Here is a 9,558-nt window from a genome sequence, read left to right as displayed (position 1 = left end):
TTCCTCGCTTGGCATTGCTGTGCCAACCTCGTTACCCATTACATTTTGCATAAACTATGCACACGAAAAAACCGTTTCATTTCCTAAGCACTGAAACCAAAGACTAAAGAGAGCTGTGGTGGACTGGAAAGAAGAAAGAGCCGTGACCGCCAGCCTTTCCCACCTCGGCTTTGTCCTTTTGGAGAAGACCGCAGCAGCCCTGCGCGCTGAGAAAGACATTTCGCCTTCGCCTGCCTCCTTGGCTTTTCACACTTCATCCTCCTGCTCCCCCTCGGACAAAGGCCCCTAACAAGCTGAGACTGAGAAAATCTGCCTTTTCCTTCTCCCCCTCCTTTAAAGACAAGAAAAAGAGCAGCAGCATGAATCTCGGGGGGGGGGGGGGTGACGCTCCCTCGCCCGCGTACTAACACACAGAGCTCTCTCTCTTTGTCACCAAGTCCCATAGCTTCTAGCCACTCCCTCGTGTGACTGGGCCCCGGGGGGTGATCAGCCGGGACAGGACACCCTGGAGTCTGACTGGCCCTGGGGAGCTGTCTTCCCGGAGACCAAAGCCTCCAGACCAGCGGAAACCCGGACCTACAAAGCGGGAACCACGTTTAGAAGGCGTAGGGTTGGGGGTGGGGAAACAGCTAGGTCGGAGATACAAAAATAGAGATCATTTGGGGGGACCCCTCCAGGCCTTCGCGCCGGCTCCTCCCCGCCCCCCAACTAGGGCAGATTTCTTTCGCCCTCCGGTACCCCGGGGCGCCCCCTAGTGGCAGCACTAGTCGAGGGCCAAGCGGGGGGCCCCGAGGGGACACACACCGAGCGGCTGGCGCGGCCCCTGGCGGCGGCGTAGTTATCTGGTGAGCGGCGCCTCGTCCCTCTGGTCGGGCGGGCTGACGGCGGTCTTGCTAAGCACCGCGGCCGAGTAGGGCAAGAAGCCGCTCTCGGAGCGCGGCGCGGCGGCGCTGCAGCCAAAGTCCGAGGCGCCCGCCGTCCCAGCTCCCCCGCCGCCGCCGCCACCGCCGCCACCGGCGCCCCGGGAGCCCAGCGCTGCGGCTGCTGCTGCGGCGGCGGCGGCTGCGGACTGGCTGCTGTGGCAACTGAGGCACGAGCAGGGCGCCGAGCTGCCGCTGGGGGGCGCCCCGGCCGCCGCCGCCGAGGAGGCCGCTGCAGCTGCAGCCGCCGCTGCAGCAGCCGCCGACGCCGCGCTGTTGAGCCCGGCGGCCGCGGCGGGAGCCTGGTAGAGCCCGGGGTGGCGGAAGCTGCAGAGCAGCTCGGGCCGCGAGTAGGGATGCGAGAGCGCACGGAAGGTGTCCAGAGGACGGATGGAAGTGGCGAAGGGCGACGACGCCGCCGCTGCAGCTCCCGAGGCTGCGGCCGCCGCTGCAGCCGCGGTGACGCCCACGTGCGGGTAGTAGTGCAGCGGCACGTGCGAGTGGAAAGGGTAGGGTAGGCTTCCGGTGGCCGCCGCGTGCGTCATCATGTAGGTGTAAAAGCTGGGGTCCGCTGGATGCGGCCACGACATGGCCAGGCGCTGCCGTTTGTCCTTCATGCGCCGGTTCTGGAACCACACCTGCGGGGACAGCCGCGCCACCGCCCGGGTTAGGGAGCGCTGGGTATTTCCAGTCCCGGCCCAGAGTCTCCAAACCCTTTCCCGATCCCAGGGGAGCCTGACCTACTTCCCTGGCTCAATCCCCTTGCTCTCCGGGATGGGACAAGGTGCGCAGAAACTTGCGGGCCTCCTAGAACACACCCTCCACAGCCAAAAGAATCTCCTTTTCTGTGTTTTATGCGACTCCTCAGATTCTGACTCTACACTTGCTTTTTTCTTTTCCTCCTCCCAAACCAACCTTTTATCTCCCTCTGTCTACCCACCCACCGGTGCCCAGCCTCACTGAACACCGGTCTGTCAATCCCAGGATTTGCACGGGGATTCCGGGCAGCCTTTGAAGAGAGGCTGTCTCCAGTTTTTCTGAGAGGCAGCGGCTCCGGGTCTTGAGCCCTCGGAGCTGCAAGGACCGTTCCCTAGGGTATGGATTAGGGTATTGGAAGGATGATTTTGTTGGAACATTTGCTTTAAATGAGTGGCAAAAAGCTATGTACCCAGAACCTGGAAAGGGAACTTTTCTACCCCTCCTAGCCTAGTATCTAATAAAGACGTCATTCGTCACAACTCTAAATGAAAGAAAGCCCCGATCAAACTGAAGGACTTCTGTACCCATCTCTTATCCCATGGGGTGGCTCCTTTTGCTAGAGAGTCCAACGCTCCGCCAACTGCTCCCCAAGCCTACCTAGGTTCCAGCCATCACTTCTGGGTGCATAATAAAAATTGATAACCTACATATATCTATATATAAACAAGGACAATCTCGTTGTTTCCCGTTATCCAAGAGAAAAAAAAATCTTTTGGAAACTACATTCTCAATAGATTTTTTAAATCCTGTAACCTTTTCTTCAAATGTTAACAATTAATGTTAGAAATAAATCCTCAAGATCAGGAGCAAATGAAAAGTTTCACCTCGGGTTTGTACCAGAGGAACAAAAACAAGCCCGCCTTGCTGCAAATGGCAAAGTAGGACCTTGGACACAGGTTAGGAGTCACCTGGACAGAATTGTAGAATTGAGCAGAGCGAGGTCTGAAGTATGGGCCTGGCGATTCAGGACCGTCTCCGGTCAGCCAGACCCGCCAGCCGATTGGGATTCGCATGGGAGAAATAAATAAGCCTACTCCTTCGGTGACAAACCCTGGTGGACTTCCACAGCTAACTCTCAGAAAAGCAGAAAAGAGGGGGAAAGAAATTCATCAGCCAGGTGCCCCGAGGGAGGCCTGAGCTGGCAGGCGCCAGAATCGATACCTTGATAGTGGTTTCGGGCAGGTTGAGAGCAGCGGCCAGCTCGCATCGGCGAGGCCGAGACACGTAGTTCTCCCGGTAGAACTCCTTCTCCAGGCGCGCGATCTGTTCACGGGTGAACGCCGTACGGTATCGCCGCACCTGATCGGCGCCGGAGCTGGAGCCGGAACCACCCAACGCCGCACCCCCGCTGTTGCCGCCGCCACCTCCATGCAGACTGCCCAGGCCCGAACCGGAGGCCGACGTCGTGGTACCCGCGACTGAGCCGCTCTCCGCGTACCCTAGCAAGCAAACAATCCACAAAGCATGAGTAGCTGTAGGGGCAGAGAACCCTGAGCTGGGGTTGCTAACTGGTGGCAAAAGTGCTTTCGGGAAGGGGAAAGTCGCTGTCAGAATTGATGGGGTCTGTCAGGCTTATAAATTGCCACTGTTAATGGAATCAATGAAGTTTGGGGAGCCCTTCCTAACCAAATAATAGGAACGGAATTTAAGAGGGTTGTTCTTTTCTCAATAATTAGAAAATTTCCACTCTGTAGGAAAATTGGCCGAGGGAAAAATGCCTACCTCGGACGCAGTTTGAGAAGCTGTGGCTTTGACATGGTCTGGAAACCTCAGGACGGCCTCCAGCCTTTCTTTGACAGCCTTTAGGTTTAAAATATCTTAAGCTTTTCAAAGCATCTGCTGCTCAAACCCGAGTCTGTAAAGGGGGAGGGGATGTCTACTTTTCAACTCTTTTCTGCTGCTGTTGTAAGCGGTTGTGCCGAGGTGCGGGGCCAGGCTCTCTCAGATTTATCCAGAGGAGTTCCCCCTCAACCCAGCCCTGGGGGCTCCAGAGGCAGCAGAGTTTGGAGCCCCTGCCCAATGCACCCTTCCCCTAGAGCAAGTGAGCAACCGTGTCGCCTCGCCTCAGCTCTTAGATCCGCAAGCGGAAACATTTGTTCCAACTGGGGCAGGAGCCTGGGCGAATGGGCCTGATTCCTTAGGCTCCACAGGCCCGGGCGGGCTGCGTTGGGAGGCTCAAAGAGCAGAACCAGAGGGTACGGTCCCCAGCATGCGTCCCTCCCCTGCCCCTGCCCGCTTGGTTCATCACTCCAGTTGCAAGTCACAGACCCGCCAAGGTGCGGAAAGAACTGGCGGGACCCGCGAGGGAGCTCAGAGGATAGGGCTAAAATCCGCGGGCTGCCCGGTTACCTTTGGCATTGTTTTCCTTGAGCGGCGCGGCGCCCAGGCCGCTGGGGGAGCGCAGTGCCGAGCACCCCACCTCCACGTCGCTGCTCATGTCGGCCTCAGCGGCCGCTTCTGAGTAATGACCGGGCTTCTTGCGGCTCTCAGTGGCGGAGGCGATTTCGGAGGAGACGGTGCTTTCGCTGCTCGGGTGCTGCAGGTTGAACAAAGTGTCTATTTCGAATTTGCCCTTGGCGGGGAGGTCTCCCAAAGCGCCGTGCAGGGGCGCGGACGGCAGGCGCGGACTGAGGCGAGCCGGGTGCTGCGAATTTTCCAAGGCCTCCAGCACAGCACTGCCAGCCGAATCGGACAAATTGGAGAACCTCTTGGTAGCAGTAGGGCTATGGAGCCCTCTCTCCATCAGAATCATCTCTTTTCTTATTCTTTCCATCATCTCAGCTTTCTAAAAAAAATGTCACAGTGGCCTGGCTGTCCCGTCTTAATGATGGGCTGCGCCTAGGGCTGATTCTCATTCAGCCCCAGCAAGCGGCTCTAAATATTATTATCTCTTTTGGAGGGAGGCGGAAAAATTGTGGGATGCCAGAGCGAGGGAATGACTGGTCAAAATGACCCATACATCCTTCGAGTCGGAGATGTCATTCATCAAAAAGTAGCGCCCGCTCGTCATTAAGGTACGAATGACGCCGTCCGAATAATCATTTATTGTAACAGGTTTATAAGCAAATAAATACACGCTCCTGTCAGTGGGTAATGAAGGCGACTTCAGAGCCGACAAATAGATCCAGGTAGGAGACGAGAAGACACGACAAGTGAGGAAGAAGGCTCCGATCCTTTGCCCGCTCCCAGCCAGCTCTGCTCGCCCGGGGGTTTGGCCTCGGGGGGTGAAATTGACAGTGTGATTAATAGAGCACGCCGAGGCACATTTCCCCCTTCATTTAGGGGCATCATTACGCTCTCAGTTTGCTGGGTTGCCCCTTAGGTCCTAATCACGCAGTGCCTTCCTCATTTTTTTCCACGGACACAGATAACGTGTTAAATAATAGATAATGCTTTGATTTTCCAGAGTGGATCCTTGGGAAGTTTTTTTGTTTTGTTTTGTTTTGTTTTGTTTTAACATTTACAAGCTGGGGGCGTAAGGGGGCGGGCAAGGGGGAGGATACAGGAAGAGCTGCGTAAGAAGACCTTGGTGCCTGCTGCTCCTGTCAGGATTACTTATCTTTCTGTTTTTAAGAACCAAATATTAATAATAAGTATTTTATTTAACAAATAGGACCCTGAGTTCTTTCTCTCCTTAATTCTTCTCTCAGTCTGAATGCTCCCGAGACAGAGAGAGAGAGAGAGAGAGAGAGAGAGAGAGAGAGAGAGAGAGAGAGAGAAATAGAGAATATCTTACGGACTTTTGAAAATGCTTTCTTGCTACGTGGCTGGGGAGGTACATAGGGCCCGTACTTCCAAATGGAAATCATTACACCCTGATTTTCTACCACTGTTTTCAGACTGACTTCTGAACTCGGAGACCCTAGATTTCTAGTTTTATAATCGGGCTGATAGATAAGCTTCTCACCCTCGGCTTTTCCCCTAGAGGAAATGAACTAGACTGGACGGTTTGATAGTAGAATTCGACAGCTAACTTTAAACACAATCGTGATTTACGGTATCATAAGGGCCGCTCCGAATCCACTTTTTAAAATTGCCATCCCACACCCCACACCCTTCCTAAATAGAGGTATTTGTGGTAAAGCAACTGGGTTTGGAGGAGCCAAAGTGGGGGGGGGGTCTCCCGCTGCCCTCTTCCCCACTTTGCTGTTCTTCCACATCTCCGGGCTCCCCCTTCTCCTCTCTAGCTTCTTACCTGTGGCCCCTTGTGTTCCTGATGCTGGGTGGGGGCGCAGAGAGTCTCCGACCAGTCTTGCCTCTTCTCCCGTCCGCCCAAGCCTGGAGGCTGAGCCTCTTGGCGATAACTTTGATAGTCATAATGACGCCGGTGGCAACCATTTTAAGGAAGATCAATCTTCACTCAAATCCGCTCATCTCCTGCGCTTGCGCCCCACCCTTCTCGACTTGGGTGCGTCGTGCCGGTTCGCTCTCTCCGGCTGCCCCTGAGGCAGAGATTCGCCCGCACTGGCGAGGTTCACGGAGGACGGAGACCGTGCTCAGTGGTACAGCGTGTGAGCTTCCGAAGCAACCTGGAGAGCCTGGCAAGCGGGGCGCTGGTCTCGGGTTTTGCATCCTGGTTGCAACACCAACTCAAGCCCTAACCTGGGCCCCCTCCTTCCCTCTTTGGGACACACCCAGCACGTTGGGGTGTGTTAAGGGGCAAACCCCTAATCTAATTGCCCATCTGTCCATTGGCGCTTTCTTTTTAACCTTGGACCCGTTGGGGGCGCGTCAGGAATGTAAGGGGAGTTGAGGTGTGAAGTATATTTATATACACGTGTACACATATATAGTCAATGCCAAAAGTTTCTCTCCTCTTCCCCTTGGCGCCAACTTATTTCTACAAGCAAGCTTTGCTGAGAAAGTCAACCCCACCTATTTAAAATAATAAGTGGAAAGCTGGATAGGCTCACAGACTAAGAATTGTCTGGTGGGCTATGGCCTCCGTTTGAGAACTTGATTCAGCATCCATCTTTGCCCCTTTCCCTAGGGTAGTCTATCCTACCCTAGTGGTCATCCGGCCCCTGGCGGCTCTATTCTCCTCGAGCAGGCTACTCTATAGGCAATTCGCACGATAGGAGCCCAGTCCTGCAGTCAACCCCACCGGTTTTTCAGCCAGGATGCCCAGTTCCACCGGTCCTGGACGTCGCTGCTCCAGTGTCCCGGGGAGGACGGGTCCTGCTACCCAATCCTTGCTTACCCAGGGGATTATAAGAGACTCTTTGGTCTAGGCTAGGCTCCGTGGGGGGCCAGGCCCCTGGCAGCAAGTGGTCGCTCCGCCTGGGCGGAAATCCTCCTGAAGCCTTTATGGCTGTCATTTGGCGCCCCCATCTGTTTTCCTCGCGGTTTCAGCGTCTGTGAGCTGCTTTTCAGTCACAGAAGCCTCAGCGGCCTAAAAAGATGACCCCCTTCCTCCTTTGCCTGCGGGTCTTCCATTTCTTGCCTTCTAGGACTCGCCGCCCAGGCTCCAAAAGTTGGCCAAGCCCGACCTCAGAAAATGGAAAATACCATTTCTCCTCGACGTCTTCAATTGCTAGTGGTTTCAAAGCTATTTTGTTCCTTTTAAGTAATACTAATAATGTATTTCTAGATTGTTTTGTTGCAGCAAGAACACTTGGGAACTTTCACAGTGAAAGGCATCCTTAACTTTTCCTTTAGCTGAGAGTAACATTTCACAGTGACTAGAAACTGTCCCGGTTTTCAGCCTTTGGTGTCTTCAAATTACCACCACCAAAGTACAGGACCACCCAGTTACACAAGAATCAAACACATGCCCATGACTTCAAAGGAATCTTGAAGATGGAGGAGTGAGGTGACATGCAGGAAAATTTTACTCCACATTATCCAAAAGCACAGTTTTGATGGAAAGAACGACGGAAGGACAAAACCTATTTTCCTTGATTTTTCTTGTGCTTGCTTCCCCCACTTCCCCCCCCCTCTCTCTCTCTCTCTCTCTCTCTCTCTCTCTATATATATATATATATATATATATATATATATATATATATCCTTCTCTCTTCTCTCTCCCTTCCTTCCTTCCTTCCTTCCTTCCTTCCTTCCTTCCTTCCTGTATTTCTTTTTCTCCTGGGGTGGGGTTAGTCCCCCAAACTAAGTATTTGTTTCTTGTAAGCAGCGGGTCCCCTAAGTGAACTGTTAAACATTTGGTCTATGACTTCAGGTAAAATTTTGCTTCAGATTTGCAGAAGGATGGGTCGAAAATAAAGCAGGAGTTGCAATAGGCCGGCACAGTGGGGTGGTCTGAGCCAGCTCTAGGCTTCCTGATGGAGGGCTCCAATCAGTAGGAGCCTCCGGTTCTCAGGTTGATGGGAGTCTCAAGCCCGCTGGAGAGTTGGGACTGCAGGCGGTGGTGAACGGACTGCAAGCGCCTCCAGAGTCTGAGCTGTGGGCCTGGCGTGTTTTCTTTAGGCTGAGTGCGCTCCTCACAGGCAGGTTTCGATTTATAGGAGAGAGTGAGGGTTGGAGTAACCAAGCCTGCCTTCGCTAGAGAGACTTCAAGTTCCCATTGCTTCGCAGTCAAGCCCCAGCACTCTGCCTCATCTGGTCAGCCCAGTTGCATCCGTCTTCCTTCTCTCCCCCATCCCCTGCAATTTCAGGCTACCCTAGGACGGTTGCAGGTGAGGATTTGGGTGGGTACTCCCTTTCTAGACTCTAAGGCGGCTCAGATTTGCCGCCTGCCTGGAGTTTGTGTACCAGCAGATGAGACCCAAGAACTTGCAGAGACATCTAGCGCCAGGCGCGGGGAATTGCGGGCGCCTTTCGGGGATCCCGAGTTCCTCCACCGGCATCCTTCATCAGCCTCTCAAGCTCCTCCTACATGTTTGACGGTTTCCAACTTTGCCTTGCTGCTACCCATAACCTCGTGGGTTGCCCATAGAGAATGTGAAGGATTTGAAGTGGTGATAGGCTTCTATTTGACCTCACTGCTGACAGTTAGCAAAGTGTGTTGCTAGAAACTCACACTTTCAAACGTGAGACAAAACAGCGAATTACAATCTGCTTCTATTTAGAAAGAAAGCAGGAAGTTATTCGGTCCTCCAGCTCTGGGCCTATCTTCCCAGAGCCTCCACTGCAGTAAAACTCAGTGTTTCTTTGGCAGGGAAGACGCTCCCTCCTGTTTCCTACCGTCCAAGGCTAGAGGACTTCTCTCCATCTCAAATAAGGGCCTGCTGTACTATGGGAGGCAACCTTGGAATTTTTAAAGAATCACGTGGTATATGGAGAAGGTCTTTGTTGTTGCATGAGATTTTCCTTTAATAGAGACTAATTCTGTTTCTAAACCCAAAAGAATTCCACCTCGAGATACAGCTAATGCCCCAAACACAGGATTCCATTTTCTGATTGTTGCTAAAACCCCCTTTCTACATCAGAGGTTTTTTGTTTGAGTTTTACTTTGTACTTTGTTTGCTCTTTTGTTTTTCCCCCAGCCTGAGTGAAGTGGGTTATTAGCTGGAGAGGGGAAATAAGCTACAGAGCCAGCAGACAGGCGCGGTTAAGAAGACTAAGCAACCAATTCTAATCAACTTAAGACTTTGTTTCTGAATTGAGACTTTTTCTACTAAATCTTTGGTTTCTCAAAAGTTAACTTACAGATATCCTGTATTTTCTGGTTGTGACCATCAAGGTAAGTATTTTCAAAGGACTCTCCCACAACCCCGTTCTGACAAGACCCTGCCATCCTGGCTGAAATAGGCAGCAATTATGTGGTTAATTGAGCTCATTGCTACCTTGGTAAGCAGGACACTTCAATAAGTCTAAATGCTAGTCTCTATCCACCCACTTTCCATCCCTAAATAGACATACAAATTTGTAAAATCTTCAAGAAAGAATAGAGGCTATGACTCCAGAACAGATTAAAATT

The 9,558-nt window shown here is 52.9% G+C and overlaps 1 protein-coding gene across 1 annotated transcript; it reads right to left on the bottom strand.

The window, feature by feature from the left end:
- Window positions 1–838: 838 nt before the first annotated feature.
- On the bottom strand, window positions 839–4,455 carry Evx2 (even-skipped homeobox 2). Its single transcript, XM_057755800.1, has 3 exons — window positions 4,029–4,455; window positions 2,841–3,118; window positions 839–1,558 (listed from the first exon to the last, which is right to left on the bottom strand). The coding sequence occupies exons 1-3, from the start codon at window positions 4,453–4,455 to the stop codon at window positions 839–841; spliced, it is 1,425 nt and encodes a 474-aa protein (XP_057611783.1).
- Between the last annotated feature and the right edge of the window lie 5,103 nt (window positions 4,456–9,558).

This window comes from Chionomys nivalis, chromosome 22 (assembly GCF_950005125.1).
Source record: "Chionomys nivalis chromosome 22, mChiNiv1.1, whole genome shotgun sequence".
Classification (NCBI taxonomy): domain Eukaryota; kingdom Metazoa; phylum Chordata; class Mammalia; order Rodentia; family Cricetidae; genus Chionomys; species Chionomys nivalis.
This window is presented reverse-complemented; position numbering and strand designations above follow the sequence as displayed.